Raw genomic sequence first — 19,400 nt, forward strand, 5'->3', positions numbered from 1 at the left:
TATTTCTATAGCATATTTTATTACAGAATTTCGTGCATCAGCTTTTATGGCACAACATCGTTGGATTTCGAAATATTCAAAGAACAGAATAACAGTTCTATTTCTAAATCGTATGATTGTCATTTGCGAATAAACCCACACATTTGGAGTGAAAAGTATGTAAGAAAGCCCGACTGCAGGCAACCATTTGCCCGCCATAAGAGAAAATGTGGTCTCCTGCCTCGAGGGTACATAGTTGTTTGAGCGATAATGTTTTTATTAATATATTCCATGCTTCTCTCACACATTTTCACTCCAAGGATTTAGATTAACTTGCAAATGACAATCATTTGCTTTATTTCAATGATAGTCGAAAATCTTTAGAAATTAAAATAATTTGCATCATCGAATGGCGTACTGCTACATTTGCATCATTGTTGTGCGGTTTAGATTTTCTAAAAACCGGATTTTTATATCAAACATGTACTGGCCCGAAGTTGACAAGTTTAAAATAGTTCCGGGTCACTTATACATATTGAAAAGAATAAGTTGAAAACTAACCTATCGAGAATGCAACGGTTGGAAAATCAGTTAAATAATTCAACATCTATCGAAAAGAGTACACAAGTCCCGAAAGTTCAGTACGAATCCGTAGATATAGTCGCAGAATCCTCTGTGTACATGTAACTTGACGTTACCGTTGTGTCATTCGAACCTTCAGATGAATCGTAATCTGACTCCTCGTCTTCTTCTTCTTGGGTGACTTTCAGCTTTACGATGCTCTCTTTGAGATGCATGAACTGACCCTGTAGGAAATCGGCGTCAGCTTTCTCCTCCTTGTCCAACTTCTTGACGCTCAGAAGTTCGAGGAAAAAAACTCGTATACCTGAAAGTGTCGCCAAGGCATGGTTAAACAAACCAGCCTTGAACGAAATCAAACAATGAAAATGTCAGTGAATGAATGAATGAATGAATGAATGAATGAATGAATGAATGAATGAATGAATGAATGAATGAATGAATGAATGAATGAATGAATGAATGAATGAATAATTGAAATTTCGAATATCTTACATTTAAATCCAGGACATATTTGACATTTTAAACTAAATGTACGTAAAGAAACAAAATAACAAAATTTTGCACTACAACATAAATGCACACAATTTGACATGTAAGTTCTGAGTATGTCTGTGAATATATATATATATATATATATATATATATATATATATATATATATATATATATATATTATCTACATATATATTATCTATATCTTATATATATCTTTTAGGCCTATATAAATAGTGTATGTGGGTATGTCAGTGTATGTGTGTCTGTTTGTAAATGATGTGTGTATATGTTTGTATGTGTGAATTAATTTATGTACTTATTTATTTATTCAGGGAGTCACAACGGATAAAACTGCCATGGTCTTGACCTCTTTTCTCAAATACAAATATTAACATGACGGGGTAGAGAAACCGTGATCTTAACCTATTGGTGACTACGGGAACTGTTTAAGGGACCGTCGATCATGAACGCTGACGTACTAGAAACGTAATTCTTTGGTGTAGGGCAAAAATAAATAAATTTAAAGAAATGAATCAGACCATGAAACAACAATAGCGAAAGAATGACAATACAGACACAGAACACGTATTCGTGTGCGACTTTAAACGTGCGGACTCAATTAAAAGTGATTATACGGCTCAGATGCGGTACCAGCTTCACGGTCATCGAGAAAATGTGGGATACAGATTACTCCAACTTAAATTAATAATAATAATAATAATTTGAAGTCAGATAGAAGAACACAGACTACTTTGAACGCTGAAAAGTGTAAATGTAAAGTCTGTTCATCTATTACCATTTGAAGATTTTGCACAACGTGTCCTTGAGAGACATGTTGGTATTATTCTCCATACGTAATAAACAACACAGTTTTTCTGAAACAAATTTCGCATTAAGGAGTTTCGTTTTGAGGAGGGGGATGACACCAAGGAATTACGTTTCTAGTGCGTCAGCTTTTATGATCGACAACCCCTGAAAAGCCCAAATGGTGTACCTCGAAGTGATAGCGAGCTCGTTTTATTTGCATTCGTAAATCCTCCAGCTGTTGTTTGCTGTCCCAGCTGCCAAGGGGGCCAGGACTCTTCATCATGATATGTATGCCGTAAAACTGGTTCAGTCTTTCAACGTCCGAGATGTTCGGATTCCCAATCTCTCCACCAAACTCGATCCGGTAACCCCGCACGCACAGCTCCGGCGTCACCTGGTTCCAGACGACGGTCTTGACGCAGAATGCTGGCAGGGGCATCCCGATGTGTGGCACGGCTTCAAGGTGTTTGTTCAGGCAGAACTCCAGACTTTTCTCCTCCTGGTCATAGTGATAGGCAGTCTCCTCAAATCCCAAGTTTTGAGATCCTCCATCCGACCCACCCAGATGTAGAAACCCCATCTGCATCCTTCAACTTTGGTCAAATACGCAAGCCTCGTCATATCAACACCAATGCTTCTTTCATCATTAGCCTCGTTCGAGCCATCTAAGTTTCTCACCATGATAGCCGTGATGTCCGCTATATCGGGCTGAGTGGGGACATTCTTACGTAACATAATATCGACTGTAGGATACACCACCGTGGAGCCCCTCAAATATTTCAGTATTGGAGTGTGGTATTTTTTGACAATTTCTGCATCCTGAAGGCCGTGGTTTGCCGCGACAGCACAAAATGTATCAAAGACCTGTTTCAGCAGATAGCTCTTTTCTTCCAACACTCTCCCATTCAACTGGTGTTCACAGAGCTTGGTGTGAAGCTCGACACAAGTCTGGCGGACAACCTCGTGGTTCCAACTGTACGACTCACCATCATCGTCAGCGTCGTCCGCAAATTCTTCATTTTCATTATCCGAACTAGCAAGAGAGAACATTGCCGTTTGTTATTTCGACAGTTTGGGAATACAAAAGTCGCGCTCCCGATGCTTCGACGACCCTGTTTTGCGTCCACCTCAAAGTGCGATACGTGCTACACCCGCCTTTACTTGAGTTACAGTATAGGATGTTAGAAAAATCGATGAGGACTTTGAAAGCAAATGGGAATCGTCCAGTTTAAATATTAATTAAAACAAAACAATTCGGTAATTGACCACACAAGGGAATTGAAACATCGATCCATAGACATTCACTCAAAATAATCGAAAACGTGTATTAGCTTATTTTAGGACTTTTTCTGAACTAGTTAATGCACTTCTCTTATTCTCCCATGTAGTTTACGTTTAGGCCTATAGACAAAACGATATCAGCAAGTGCAAATTTCCTCTAATGAGAATCCACATGAATTAGTCTCAAAGAAAGACAGTGAGCGGAAGACGCCCGCGCACTTCTTGTGCAAACAGGTGGTGAGGCGATCCGAGAACAGTGTAAATAACTGGCTTTATTATCGCCTGATTGAAATACTACTGGAAGGGGACGGGGTCGAAATAAGAATGTCGACTTATGAGTGTGACAGTCTACTACTAGCAGATATACTCGGGGATTCTCAAAGTCTTGCAATACGGCTTATACATATACTCATTTTGAAGTCTGTGAAGCAAACAAAAAGTTTTCTCTCCCTATTTGTGAACATCGAAAATATATTACCTAATGGAGTGAATATAGGGAGAGCGGTGACTTTGAATGTCCAATATTGGGAAATTTTAGGTTTAATTTTCTTGGCAATAAAATTTGCACGGTGCCCCTGACTTTTTATTTGGTTTCGTCGAGGAAGGTGAGAGAGCGGGTGATGCGCACTACTACGGTCCCTTAATCTTTCAAAAGTATCTATCATTTCCCGAATTCTCTACATCATTTCCTTCCTCCTCAAACAATTTCGAATTGCAAGTTTTGAAACTGTACCAATTACAGTTATAGATTATTGTGCAGCAGCCATTCAGAATCCCGCTGTTTACAGTGTTTTTTCTGCATGTCATTTGTAAATACAATCGAACATTTTCAATTGAATAATTTAACTGAGGGGCTATATGTGGCTTTTTATTACCATATTGCCAGTTTCTCAAAATGACCTGCAAGGGTTAATTTGTCTGACCAAAAGGGAAAAATTTACTTCTGAGACTTTTGTTTTACTGAGTGGCCCCTTTCCACACTTAGGGCACACTTTTGGTGTGGGAAAGGGGCCAAGATTACTCTAATATTCCGACATAGCGATTGCTGCATTGGTACTGATATGATGTCACCGCATTGCGCGTTCTCATTATGGTCGAGTACACGTAAAACCGTTCTTTTTCATAATCAATGGAAATTAGTTGGGCATTGGTTGGATGGGGTGGAGGTGCTGTGGTTTTGCTTCCACGCACCCAGGCAACTGTAGCTTCAGTAGCTTATTCATCTCTCTGTAACCATTTAGCTAGCCAATTTTCTCTGTGCCTGGTCTAAAAAAAATCAAACAAAAATGCAGAATTCCCGAAGAATAAAATATAATTATGGCTGCAATGTAAAAATTTAAAAGTAGAAAAGGTAACAACCTTGACAATCACAGGAGAATATAGGGCCTTGTGAAAAGAAGTAAGGAAATTAAAGACAGAAATATAATAAAACGAATGACAGAAAGACCGATGAGAGAATGAACAGGGAAGATTACCGTGCTATTTGCTCCCCAGTTTTCTGAATTAAGCCTTATTGCTTCATCTATCGATTTTGACAGTCGTGAAGCTTCGCTGTGTAGTCGAATTAACTATGACAGTTTGATTGGAAAAGCATTTATTTAAAAAAAGTTATTTGCCGATGTTTTAACACTTTAAAATATTGTTATTTGCAATCAAAAAAGTTTCTTACAGAAAAGTAAATGAAAACCTTTGTTTCTGGAAAATGTCAATGTACACAGTTTCATACAAAAAGTGATTCTGACATCAGATTTCTTACCAGCCTTCAGGTATATAAAACCTCTACGAAATCTTCCCATTTGTCATCATGCTATACTGAATTTTTCAGAACGATTTTCTGTGAATAGTTAGATCAACACGATTGGAACTAATTCGGGATAGGCTAATTGGATAGTGTAGCAACTTGAAGTTGGTTTAATCTTCCACGGTCCCTCTATAGAGCGACCGTGTATCTACAAATGTTAGCTCATCTGCTTTTCTTTTTTGCAATACGCTTGTTTTTATGGGTAGTTTGTAATATTGCAACTTTCAGCTATAGGGCACCGAACACTTTTCATAAATTTGAACATTTCCCTATTCTCCCAAATGAGTTTCAATCGTGTTGATCCTATACATTCGGCAGCTTGTAGGCCCTACTTGCATTAAAAGTTACATACTTCTCAAAACCACATCTGTGAACAAGATGGCATATATATATTACTTGGGTTAATAAACCAGGCACGTTTTACAAAGTTAAAACGATGACAGGCTCCCATGGTGACGGCATGCCGTGGCATGTAGAGCTTGCACCTCGGTTATCTCCAGGATACAGCGTGTTTGGTATTATTGAATGAACTAGGGGGTCAATAATACAAGATGGCGCTGTGCCCACGATGCGTACAAGATCTTGACAAACTGCAAGAAGAACGTTTTGTCGCCGATGGAGTCCCAACGTTAAGTTCAATTGAACAGGTGAGTATGAGAATTACCCCCCAAAACGTAAGTTGTCTTCCACTGTTTGCAAAATGGGTTGCCACCGAAACACGAAACCGTCTCCTCCTCCGTCCGGTTTCTTCCCTTGTACGGGCATTGAGGTAAAAATCCGCTTCAATGATACAAGGATAACTGCAACCGTGATCGGCATATCAATGATCATTCCAATTATAATTTTCTAAGATTCGCGATAAATTGTTCTTACATGTACATTCGTTCCTATGTTTAGTATATATGCAACACTATGTGCAATCACAGCCCCTCTATCCACGTGGATAGAGGGACTGAGGTGCAATCATTGTTACTCACAGCATTCTCACAGGCTATCATCAATGATCGATCGGTACCGCAGTAGTCAAGCATCTCGACCTTGTCTTTCGACCTCTGTCCATACTCCGAATGCCGAAAGACGAGGTCGAGCCTGTGAGCGTTTGCCATGATGGCAGCACATATAATACCTTCAGTACATGAGGTTGTGAGTCGGACGGCAAACCCAACCGACTCACAACCCCAGGCAAAACCTCGAAGTCTGTACTGCAGCTAAACATTTAAAATTTGGAATATATGTGTAGGTCCTGTCTGGGTTGCTAGTCAGCTTTTTAAATAAAATCTGTTTTGATTGTTGTGACGTTTTATTCAGGTCCTATCAATGTTTTCCACTCGGGGGAGGGATTACAGGCTTATCAGGGGAATTTGACATTTTTCCCCAAGCCATGTCAAATTCCCCACCCTCAGGCTACAAAAATATGCCAAATAGCAAAGGATGGGGCGGGGGGAGGTGGCTGTGTTTTATGCTCTGAAATATGGCTGGCAATGTGGACAGTCATAGTAGCTGTGATAATACAAGTTGCTAAACTCACTATATTGATCATTTCAGACCTGGCTTTCTTGTATACTTACCAGAGCTACACCTATTTATAGGGATTTATGCTTGAAAGGGGTAAAAGCGCCTGATAAGTCAATATGGAATATCACCTACCGTATTTATTGTCTGAAAATTTATTGTTTCGAAATAATCCTAAAATGTTCCCCGTGATGATGAAATTTGTTGAGATGTTATGCAATATAATGCCCTGTATAATTTGGATTTTCGTCATAACCAAATGCCAAGGTTACAAGGTTATAATAGCTGGTGAGTTGCTCCAAGAGTTTGCTGCAACATTAGCCAAGAGAAAAGCCCAAAACTGCCCGAACAGCTTTTACTGACAGTCTATTCTATGATACACACACACACACACACACACACACACACACCACACACACACACACTAATTCCGAATACCAGTGAGTTAAAAGCTAGCAGAACTCAGACTTAGGTAAATCTTGTAAAATTTCACGTTTCGTTATTTCATTCATAGGAGAGGGTGGAGGCATCGGTGGCTGAGTTTTACGAAAAGTTCAACAGCGACTCAGATGTAAATCCAGAGTGAGTAACTCAGTCTTGGCTTATATTGTAAGATTTAGTCATGGAAAGACACTCTGCCATTTCTGATTTGAGACGGCGGAATACCTGTACATGATGTAAAATTTCATTCATAATCTTGGCATTGACTGTATATTACCAGATATATATAATGTTATACTGTTACAGTCTGCGCAGGGATTTTCTGAGAAAAGCTGTCATGTACTTGACCTTACAAAAGCAAACACCACATGTACATGTGAATGGACTGTGTGGCCACTGTAATGCAACTCCTTAGTTTGTGTGCAGTATTCATCAAACCAGGACTTGCTCCCGGTACTTGCATAATTTAGTCAGTGATGTTATCAACCATACATCCAACTCTGTACCGGCACCAGTAAAGTGTTTTTATTACGAATAATGGGCCAGATCTTCATTTTATCAGCTTTACACATTCCAGATTCCACAAACATCAAGACATGATAAAGTGTAACGGTGTAAACGTTTAACAGAATGACCCATACTATGCAAATCAATCTTGAATTCTTATGCATTGCAATGATTTACCATGAGATTTACAAAATGAATTATTGTTATTACTTTCCATTGCTTTTCAGTCCATTCCTTGACAAGGAGAAGCATATACAATATTTATTAAAAGGTTTGAAACGTTTATCAGAATCATATGAGTGTCTAGATGCCAGCCGACCATGGCTCTGTTACTGGATACTACATAGCCTATATTTACTCGGTGAACAAATTTCTGAGGAGCAATCTTCCAGGTGAGTGATTTTTAAAGGGCCAGTAATGATAACTTTTGATGATTTTTTTTCACTATTTTTGTTTCAAATGTCAACAATAGTTTCTTACTCTTCCCCAAAGCATGTTGATATACACAGTATTCAGCTCGTCAACTCAGCCTGTACTTGTGTCAACTGCATTGTTACTGGTGACAAGTGAATTCTGGTCTGGACTAGAATTCAAATGTCAACAATAACGGTGCATTTTACATAAATAGACCCTATGTTAACAAGCTAAATAGTGGGTATTTCAACATTCTTTATTGAGTAGAATAAGAACTAGAAATTGGCATAAAAAATAAAGATAATGAAAAATTTCATCAAAAGTTAGCATTACTGGCCCTTTAAACAATGACATGTTTGTGAGGTTCTAATACTTTGACCCCATTTCCCCGTCTAGAGGAACAACTGGGCTGTAGAGAATAATAGGGCTTCACCAAACCAGAAACACTTAGTGATGAAATGAATAAAACTATACAATGAAATCTTTCCAGAAACAGTAATATTCATTGAGAAGTGGCCTAAACAGATTATGACAAAGTCTTCAATGTCAAATGTTTCACACATATTGTCTGTTGAGTAGTGTTTCTTCAAAACTAAACAAAATAGGATTTCCATTCTATGAATTAAAGTAGCAAGTGTGCCACCTAAGCAAAAATTGAAGTGTCCCAACTCAAAGTTTTCATGGTCACAAGAACATTGTAGCTATCATATGAGTGTTGTATAGGGCTGACACAAGGAAAATCATGAATGTCCTGAAATTCCCAAGTTGACCACAAAAAATTCAGAAATGCCAGCAGTTGGAGGCCACACCAGACAAATGCATTGATTGTCTTCGAAATGTTCAACTTGTTACAAAACTTGACTGGACAACTTGCTAGCATTGTGCCAGCATTCAATGTACAAATTCTTCATATTTGTAAAAGGTAATACAGGGTGCCATTCATTTACATGTGACAAACTTAACCCTTTCAGTGCTGGAATTTTTCCACCAAAATTTTGGTGCAACATTTTACCAATTTTTATGAATTTTTGTGCATTTGTTTTGATAATTTTGGAGCAAATGCACATCACATTTAATCACCTACAGTTTTGTATCAAAATTTTGGCAAAAATCTGGGAAAATTTGACCGGGGTATATTTTGTAAAGGTGACAAAAATGACTTCGGCACTGAAAGGATTAATAAATTATTTGTAATCTCTTGAATTAATCAATGTCTTGTTCACATTGATGTCAATCACAAACTGTTGGCAGAAATGTTTATATGGTAATGGTTTTCCAGGAATCTCTGTTTCATAGCAATTTCTATTTCATCTTTCTCTTCCACAGTGTGGCGCAATTTATCAAGAAGTGCCAGCATCCGGATGGTGGGTTTGGAGGTAACTATTGTGAATTTACCATACAATTATGTATCAAGTAGGATATTTGTGTCACAATTTATTACAATAAAATTTTACAGAATGACTTTGACACTTGCATTACGTTGCCATAATGTATGAATGTAGTGTGATGTGAATTTGACGGTTGTCTCCCAATGATTTAAAACAACATATACTGGTACACACGTTTTACTCCTTTATATCATGAATTTTATTTCCTATATTGTATTTTCTTTCAGAACATAAAACCGAATGTTTTATTTGATTCCAATTTTTTCCTTTGTATTTGTTTGTGATGTGTGTGACTCTTCTTGCCAACAGGTGGTCCCGACCAAGTACCACACCTTGCGCCAACATACGCTGCAGTCAATGCACTGTGTACCTTAGGAACTCAGGAAGCTTATGATGTCATAGATAGGTAAGAAGTGATGCAGTTGATTTCATTATAATTGCAATCATCATTATCATGATTACCATCATCATCATCATCATTATCATCATCACCATCAGCATCTTCATTATCAATGCTGGCATTCCCAAAAAATGTTTTCAATAAGCATCATCAAAATTTTCAACCTCTCTGTCTTTTTCATTCACCATTACATTTCTCACAATTATTCTTGCTGCTGTTTCTTACATCTTCACCAACATGACCATTATAACCACTGCTGTATTCCATACATTCTTGCTCTCATCAATAAAATCTCAAGTTAAGATTTTCACTTCTTGCAGCTACTAACAAGTAATCAAAATCTTTGATTGCCTTTTGCAAAGTATGCCAACCATTGTAATCTAAGTTTAGTGTCAAAGCTAGGGATTGTGAATTTTTCTGTGCTTCCCTTCTCAGGCCTAAATTACAAAAGTTTTTAATGAAAATGAAAACTCCAGAGGGCGCTTTCATGATGCATGAGGGTGGAGAAGTGGACATCAGGTAGGTGAATATCCCTCCTTTTGGCTTGAAAGAAATTTTCTGCAGTTAAAGTACGTGATACACGATAATGTCTGACAATAGTTTTTGCAAGTTTTAATGCTAGAATTTGAAATTCCTCATGTTACAACATCAGTCTTCAAAAATTTAGATAAAAGCAAATGGTATTGTAAGTAAAAAAAGAAAATGACTAAGAAGAAAACAGCCTCAGATGACATACATGGAAAACAAATTATAATTTTTGTTGTTCTTCTTCTCAGGGGTGCATACTGTGCGGCCGTTGCAGCACAACTGACAAATGTAGCAACTCCTGAAATGTTTGATGGCACTGCTGAGTGGATGGTCAGGTAATTGAAATATGCGTCATCATTTTTGTGTTCCTAAGGCAAAGCTGTCAATATGGGTCAGTGTGTTATTTCACGTCAGCAATACTTTAAAGTTGTTGTTAACGAAATTCTGACATTTTGTGTTTGTAAATAGGTTTCTCAGATCTTGTGCGCCATTGACACACAACATCTGATCCCTTAACTGTGATTATCCAATAATATGTCAAACCTTTTTTCACTAACTACTGCTCAGTGTAGCATTACAAATGTGATTTTCTGTGACAGATTTATGGTCGTTTGTTTGCAATCATGGCAACAGACTCGATATTATTCATTTCAATATGAGGATGTTACCAGACCATCCCTATTATAATTTGAGTTTGGTCCAGTCCCACCCTTTTATCACTTCCCCATCTGCCAAGTCAGTAAAAAGCGGTATTGAGCCAAAACCATACGTATTTTCACCCGACTTAGCTTGATGTCTGGAATAGCAGCTCTAGATAGTAAAAATCATGTTTACACTGTCTGTGTTTTAAGAGGCCTTCAAATGGTCAATATGGTTTAAAAAACACCATATGGAACATGCTGTGCTACACTACTTTTAACCAACTTTGACCTGATTGTGAAATATGAACTTTGCAGGGTAAGGGCATTGTATCCAAGCAACAAGGCTCGTAAGGGGGCGGGGATAACTGTGTATCAAAGTTCTCCTTTCAAAAAGCTGCTTCGCACAGCCTTACCAGAGATGATGCAAGATATAAACTTTATTTATCTTGTCTAGTACATTTAAAGTAATTCATTTTCTCTGTTGTTTGGTGAATTGCACCAACAGTAATTTTTGTCCCAGTCTTTAGCCTTTACACCGCCATGATTTTGCCAAAATGCATTCGTTACCAATTGTGACTCTAGACTTGTTTACTGGGAAGTGGAAGTGAACAGGTTAACCTCTACAGTCACCGTAATCTAAGTTGTTTTGATTTTGTTTTCCAGTTGCCAGACTTACGAAGGCGGCTTCTCCGGACTTCCGGGGATGGAAGCCCATGGAGGTTATTCGTTCTGTGGCTTTTCAGCGTTAGTCATCTTGGGACATGACAGACTGTGTGATATAAAGAGTTTGCTGGTGAGCCCTATGTAGAATCTTAAATCTTTTATTTGCCACTGAATGTAATAAGACATCTGATGTTTGATTTCTGAAATTGATGAATTCATTTGTGGAATGTTTACCTAATGAGTGTTGTTTGTGTATGCAAATCAACTAATTATGAAATTTTGTCAATGGAAAACAGTCATTGGTCTAAAATCAGTAATAAGATGGGCTGTTGATCATAAAATCTGACAAGCATGAAATAGAATTCGTGTCTTTTAATCCTTACCCCATCTCCTTCAAGCAAAACTCCTAATTGATTTCATGCTTTATCATATAAAGATACTGATCTGCTGTTGTTGCACATACTGTTTTATTTTTATACACAATCTATTCTATTTGTTTCATGCAAGCAGTTTTCCATGTTTCATACTGTCGCAAGTTTTCCACTTTGGTGCAGGCTGATATATTGTCCCTTGTTTTGCGCATATTTCATGTTTTGCATGCAACAGTTTTTCATGGTTGCCATACCCTAAAGGCAGTATTTCAGAGTTGTAAATTACTTGAAACTTTGCATTCAGTGTGATATTTTGTACACATTTTAGCTCCAGCTGTTCAAAATAAATTACTGCTCTTCTTTTAAACAGTAATAGATGCTGAGCCGTATTTTTTTAAAATGTTGAACCATAATCTTTCTGTTGTTTATCAATTTTACTGCAAGTTTGATCACAATGTATATATTCCATATTTGTCAGACAGTGTTAGTTCAGTATTTATATACACACCCTTTAGTTGTACCAGTATTTTTGCATTGTTTTAACAACTCACATCCGCCACGTTAGTTACAAGGTCTCTTTCTGCATGGCATACATGTACATTTCTTTTATTAGGCTGAAGTGATGAAATTCTTTGTTTTGTGACCCTGTGTGTGTAGGTTGTTGGAGGTTTGCATGAAAATAATAAATAATGTATTTGCGTAGGACTTTACATCAAGCTTTTGTGCCTATGCCCGCATGGTTGCAGAGTGTGGCATTGTAGTGTACTGCTTGAGGTGAAAAAGAAAGTTCTGCTTTGATTTTTGAGTGAGCATTCATATTTCGTGGAGCCAAGCAAGTAAATATGAAGCTTGCGTGTCTGTGCGTGTTCCACATACCTTTCAAACTTTTGAGTGAATCCACAAAACATAGAGTTCAATTGCTCTGGCTTTATATTTTCTACAACTGGCAGGATACCTTTTCAGTCTTTAAACCAGAGTGGAAAGGGACTGGTTGTGAACTAGAACTCTGACTTTAAAAAATGTTTAATCATATTGTTTGATAAATTATACCAGTGGAACTTGGATTGTCATGTTATCATAGGAAGTGATATTTTCAGGGAAAAATGAACGGACAAAAATGGGGAAGTAGGAATTGGAATGTGAAGAGCCATTAATGAGCATGTAAAATAGTCCATGTTAATATGTACTGCAAAGTATATACACATTGTCTTCAAATTAATATATAATGTAAACCTTCACCACACTCCTTTGTCACAGATCCCATCATTTTGTCTGGACACAAAATCACCTAGTATACTGGTACTACCATCTCAGAATTCATGAAAGCCCTTGAGGAAATAAATTTTGTAGATAAATGTATATCTGTCGACTGAACTGCTTTTATGGCAGATTTTCCTCCGTCGAGAAAACATGTCATTTCCATGGTAACATTTGCCCCCTGTGTGTTATACTTTCTATCAGAGGTGGACCGTGAATCGGCAGATGAGATTTGAAGGTGGTTTCCAGGGCCGCACCAATAAATTAGTGGATGGCTGTTACAGCTTCTGGCAAGCCGGTGTTCTTCCGCTCATACACAGAGTGCTCAGCGTTCAGGGAGATCACGCCCTGAGTGCTGAAAACTGGATGTTTGATCACGGTAGGAGAGATGCAAAATGTAGCTTTGTTATTCTGAATTTTGACGCACCGTTTGATTTTGTGATGCACTGATTTGAGATGATCTTTTTCCAAGCCACCTGTCATTCTTTGAAATCTAAGCTAGACGTACCGATGGTTTTTGAGAGGGCAGGGAAGCCAAACATGGCTGGGCATTCATAGTGGTGTAAGATGCTTTGCCCTGAAAATGTTGAGTCTTTCTCTTAGCTTTGAAAAAGTTTACAGACATTGCAAAATGCCATCAATTATTTGTATATCAACATGTCTTCCTATTATTAGAATTTGTGGCAGCCTTGTCCACCATTCATTTATATGTCACCATTTCTAGTCAAAACACTGAATCACATAAACCTGTTCAGACAACACCTTTTGAAATAAATAAATCTGATGGAAGACCAAATATGGGAACACATCATCTCATTCTCATTTCCAAATTAAGGAATTTTTAACCTTCCCACCTGCAAAAGCATGTACCAAATACATTTATTAAGCAATCTGAAATGCAATTTAATCATCATATTTTTAGGTATGAGCTAACTGACGGCTAAAATTAAAGGCTATCTTCTCTTACAGCTTTGTTGCCATGGAAACTTGCTTGAGACTCAGTTTATGGTTGGCCTTAGTGATGATAAGCATGATAAATGACGCATTTATTGATTCCCTCAGGGCTCTAGGGGAGCCTGCCACCTAAGTCAGTGACCTTTTCACTGATTACAGACCATGACAATATATAATGGCCCATAGGTCTTCAGTGAAGCTTTGAAATCTGGTCTTTCCATTTTAAAGCCACTGTTTTTCATCAACCCCTATGGAAGTACATAAAATTCTATTTATTCTCCTTTTATCAAGCACTGCTGAAGCAGAGTGGGTGTGCAATTCATACTGGGGTCAAAGGTCATAAAGTCAACATTCAATTTTTTGTTTCAGAGTGAAGGTACTACCTAACAATAGTGTTAATGAAGATTTGGTTTTTGAGTGTTAGAGTTTGCAACTCCGTGAGCTAAAAGTGAAAGCATTCTCAATACTGAGCACTCACGAGCGCCTTGTCAAGGAGTTTGAATGGGGATAGAGGTGGAAAGAAAAGTGAAATGACCAGTTTTTGCTTGCTTCTTAATCCCTTTGACTTCTTTAATTTTTCAGCCGCTCTCCAGGAGTACGTCCTTCTCTGTTGTCAATACTTCGCAGGGGGTCTCATTGACAAACCCGGAAAGTGAGTAGCCTTGCCACTTTCACATCGCATTGATTTATTGATTTTTTGTCAAGCTTTCCCAAGGTAACACTGACAGTGTTTTCTTTCACTCCACAAATGGTCACCTTGTGACAGTCTTAGGGCACTGCACACTCAGTGCTGGGGTGTTTTTGAAAAACAGTTTCTGTTCCACGTAACACCAGTCACTGTCAGCATTTCATCGAGATGATTGATATTCTTGTCAAAATTCTGACAGGCCTTTTTTTAAAAACTAACAATATCTGCAGCCACATTTCAAGTTGACAAGTAGTCTGTTTGCTCACTCTGCTTTCCAGAGAACATCAAACGGAGTTCTACTCAGACTGTTTTCTTTTATGAAGGAAAATAAAATTATTGGAATTCATGGCAACCCTGTCCATCATATAAATGTTTTAATATTCTATCATAATAATATATATTTCTGTGGTAATATTTCCCAAAATACTGATGGTTTGATTTCCGTTATTGTGCTATTCTGATGTTATGTTTCCTGAACAATATTGTTCAGTCAACCGTGTTTGTTTCGTTTTGTTTTTCCCCATGCAGATCCAGGGATCACTATCATACATGTTACACACTGAGTGGTCTGTCCGTAGCTCAACATTTTGCCAGTGGCTCACTGGGCCATGAACTAGTGCTGGGTCATCCCAACAATGAACTGGCGAGTATCTTGTCCTTCCAAGTCAGTTTTTCTGTCAGTTTTCTTTCGTGACCGAAATTCTGTCAGTTTTCTTTCGTGACCGAAATAAAATGTGTTCTTTTTTTAGTCTTACGCAAAGTGATGACCTTTGTTTTTCTCATCAGCTCTGAAAAAAAAGCGCTTTGTGTCAGAAAAACAGATTTGAAACTTATCATTGTAATCCTGCTTTCGAATCTTAAACTGTTTGACCTTTGTAAGTACTTTAACCTACCTGTCTGTGAAAGGTTGACATAATGTGTCTACCGTTCTAGTTCGCTATGAAATGAATCCAGGTTAAATTTCAGTGTTGCTAAAGATAAACTATTCTGCAGCCTGAACTTTTATCATGCCAAGTTCATATGTCACCACCAGGTCAAGTTGTTTAACAGTGATGCATAATATGTCTCATATACATTGCACTTTGACAAAAACTTTAATATTTGAATGCTCCTGAAACAAAGGGACTGTCAACATGATTTTACTAAACATGCTATGACATACCACGGCAAGTCTGGTGATGTGCAGCTGGCTTGGAAGGTTATATCTGATTGGTTGATTGTCACTCTTCACAGCAACTTAGGGAGTCTATTGTGTGTAATCAATGATAACGGTGAGATTCAGCTAACCAATTGGATAACAGCTTCCTAGATACTGCACATCAGCCCCAGCATGTTGGTGAAAATACTCATAAATTTTGCTCAGTACCACTTTTTACTGACTCGGTTGATGGGGAAGTGATACTTTCTGGCAGGAGTGGGGTTAAATAAGTGCCTCAAATTTGTGTAAACAGCAGTCAAAAAGGTGTTTCTGCTGATACTGAAGCTTTTAAATCATTATCTTAACAAAGTAATGTTAGGTAATTTAAAAGTGAGAGAAAAAATGTGTGTCTTACCACTACGATATTTTATTACCCCACCCTATACTCATCATGGATTTTCCAAAACGAAATGTTAATGTACCAGTGTTTTTCTTTTTTCTCTGTTTGGTTGTAGCATGTGAAAAAATATAGTACTGAAAAAAGTTCCCAACTGACCTACATGGACCCAGTTTTTTCTGAGCACAGGAAACACATCTTTTTATTTTATCCTGCACTGATGGTTTATCACTGTAACCTATCAGTTATGTCTGTGACTGCCGTAAGGAAACATCATTCAAAATATTCCTAGCATACAGATAAACAATTACAATTTTTTTTTCTTTGAATTTCAGAGACGGATTCACCCTCTGTACAACATAGGACTGAAGGCGGCGTTAGACGCACACAAGTATTTCACGTCATTGTCAGTGCCAGGCAGTGACAACACTGAATGCAAAGAATAGACATCTACGACAGGCGCCCTTTGACGCATCTCAGAAGACTATTCATCAATGCGGATGAAACAGAAGAAGACGTCTGGATCACTGCAACCAGCAGGCTTGCTCGGTTTCATCTACTTGGCTAGGGCATTTGCACCATAGAATTTATGGCGTCTGTTGGTTAATATGCAACCAGGGATGTGCCAATTTAAAAATGTAAATTTATTTCAAGATGTAAATTATATTCCAGAAGGGTAGAAGGCCAAAAAGCGAAGCGTGTCTTTACTGCTGTTGAATGTATTGCTAGTGACTGGTGATCTCTTGGCTTTCTCTCCTGTCATAGAAATCCCAAGGGTCAGAGTTCAGGACGTGATGAACTGTGCCCTCGTTTCAGATGTCAACAGTTTGATACAAACAACTAAAACCAGCCATCAGACCTCTGTACACCTGTTGAAACAAACTTTCAAAGTTCAGAAAGATCAACTTGTGTTTCGAATATCCCCAGCAAGAGCTGGATTTTGAATCTTCACAACCTGTAAGCTGGCAATTTATCACTCATTGAACCCATCCTCCCAGCCTACATTTGGTACGCCCTTATTGATACTATTGCAGTACTCATAATTGCAACATGTTATCCAGGCAAGATAAAAAGGGTGTTTGAGTTTTGACTCTCACATGCAGTTGAAACTAAGAGAGACAAGAAAGTGTCAAATGGCATGACAACTGTTGATTTGTGAAATCTGAAACTTTGTGATTGTTTATGAGTTTTCAGACGACACCATATAGAGTCACAGTGCCCAGATGTAGAAAGCAATCCCGAGGGAGGTATGTTACCGGTTTGACAGGGTCTGCTGTTTGCACAAATCATCACCACATTACAGAAGGGGTGTCACTGTAAACTAACGTTATGTCACCGAAATCATTGCCTGAAAATTTTCAGAAATTGAGAAATTATGACAATCCTTTGAAATTAATGATTCCCCATTGGTGTATTTTAACCTATTGAATGTCTATTGATCTGTGTTCTAGGACGTTTTTGAAGGGCAACTCACGACATGTAGAGATACACAGCAAACATCAACTGAGCAAAATGTGATTTTCCCGTCCATTTTGCTGTAATATGGAGAACTGCACATTCAGTGTCTGCAGTCTTGCTTTTCTGCTGACCAATCTTTACAGTCTCGGTTCATTCTTACAGAGATTCTGTAGGTCCAAAATTATCCTTTTGAACGCAGAGATTTGTGACAATACAAGTGCATGCTGGTCAATAGGCTGTAAGTGCATACTGATCAGTAGGCTGCATTTCTGAACACAGGTTGCAGTGTTCGCGTTCTCAGAGATCTTGAGTCACCTTGTAAACAAGCCTTATCTGATTGTTCTTAACTGATTAGATTCCAATTGTAATGAATTTCTGAAACTTACATGTACTTGATGTGTGTAATTAATTACAAACCATGTGAAACCCTGGACACTTGGGAGGTTTCTTTGTAATTACGTTTATTTAATGCAAGGATGCATGTCAGGATATTACATGTATGTTTGGAGAAATCAGTTTCTTGCTGGATGCACGTTTCATTGTCACAGTGTAGAGAGTGTGACCATTGTAGCATGTAGTTATCTCACATGATAAATTCAGTCTCACTCAGTGTAAATTGTGTGATCGCAAAATGCATTAGCTTCTCATTTTCAGTGCACGGAGAGAGCTGATAGTTTTGACTTAGGTCTGACCAACCATAAAGGTAGTTGTGTCTTTCAAACTCTGTCGTAATGTCCATGTTATGTAGTAGCTATGTACCTTGAAAGGTATTAGGACGGTCACCCCCTGGGCATTTTAGCACCTGGACATTTCCAACCCACCAGCTTAGGCAGTTGTTTAGGGTAAGTGTCTGGTGGACAAACATCCAGGGGGTAACCGTCTTAGTAGAATAACTTGAAATTGATTCTTCTTTCCTCTAAATGGTGCAAAATATTTGCTGGTTTGACATTTTATTTTTCAAGCATTCAGTACTCAAATGTGTTTTGTCAAAGTTGAAAGTGCTAGAAAAGTGCTCTCACCTGAAAGCGTTGATGTATTTTGCAGTATGTTTGGTCCATTTTTGAAAAAAACCCAGCTGCTTGTGTAGTCCCCAAATCCTGTCTGATGTTTACCTGTATGTGAGTAATTCCAATCTTTGAGTAATTCCAGTCTGGTTTGGATTAAAATCCATCAGTCGACAATAAAATTATGTATTTTACACTATGTGTTGTGTTTGTGAGGTTGATACTTGGAAATTCAACATACTTTGGGAGGACATTCAAGACAACAAATCTCTTGAGCAAAATTAATAAAAATTTACTCAAAAGTTACAGTCATTACCTCTTGAAGTCCAGACTGAAATACACTTCTCAACAGTGAAAAAACTAATAATATACTAATGATGAAGTGTCATGCAGTTTTTACAAACGGAACAAGCTGAATAGGTATAGGGCATGTCAGTGTAATTCAAAGACTATGAAGAGACAGCGAGAGACTGCAGTAACTCCAGTTGATGTTCAAAACAAAAATACGGAAAAGCATTATCAAGAGTCTCTTTATTGAAGAATCAGTTTGAGATAAAGTGGCTGCTAGAGGTATAAACCAGAGTTTACACTGTTTTAATGATGGCGTTAGAGATACGTACGGTATCTACATTTCATTGGGATTCTGCTACGATAAATGTGCACCCACTGGGGCACACTTACCATGCCATGTGTT

General features: G+C 38.0%; 2 protein-coding genes across 2 annotated transcripts; one reads left to right on the forward strand and one right to left on the reverse strand.

The window, feature by feature from the left end:
- On the reverse strand, positions 1-3,049 carry LOC139149504 (uncharacterized). Its single transcript, XM_070721289.1, has 2 exons — positions 2,051-3,049; positions 1-902 (listed from the first exon to the last, which is right to left on the reverse strand). The coding sequence occupies exons 1-2, from the start codon at positions 2,447-2,449 to the stop codon at positions 618-620; spliced, it is 684 nt and encodes a 227-aa protein (XP_070577390.1). The 5' UTR covers positions 2,450-3,049; the 3' UTR covers positions 1-617.
- Positions 3,050-5,470: 2,421 nt separating this feature from the next.
- On the forward strand, positions 5,471-18,905 carry LOC139149505 (protein farnesyltransferase subunit beta-like). The gene is made up of 12 exons (XM_070721290.1): positions 5,471-5,592; positions 6,972-7,039; positions 7,633-7,797; positions 9,146-9,195; positions 9,517-9,613; positions 10,043-10,126; positions 10,384-10,470; positions 11,440-11,569; positions 13,272-13,446; positions 14,604-14,673; positions 15,238-15,352; positions 16,580-18,905. The coding sequence occupies exons 1-12, from the start codon at positions 5,497-5,499 to the stop codon at positions 16,688-16,690; spliced, it is 1,248 nt and encodes a 415-aa protein (XP_070577391.1). The 5' UTR covers positions 5,471-5,496; the 3' UTR covers positions 16,691-18,905.
- The last annotated feature ends 495 nt before the right edge of the window (positions 18,906-19,400 follow it).

This window comes from Ptychodera flava, chromosome 14, assembly GCF_041260155.1.
Source record: "Ptychodera flava strain L36383 chromosome 14, AS_Pfla_20210202, whole genome shotgun sequence".
Lineage (NCBI taxonomy): Eukaryota > Metazoa > Hemichordata > Enteropneusta > Ptychoderidae > Ptychodera > Ptychodera flava.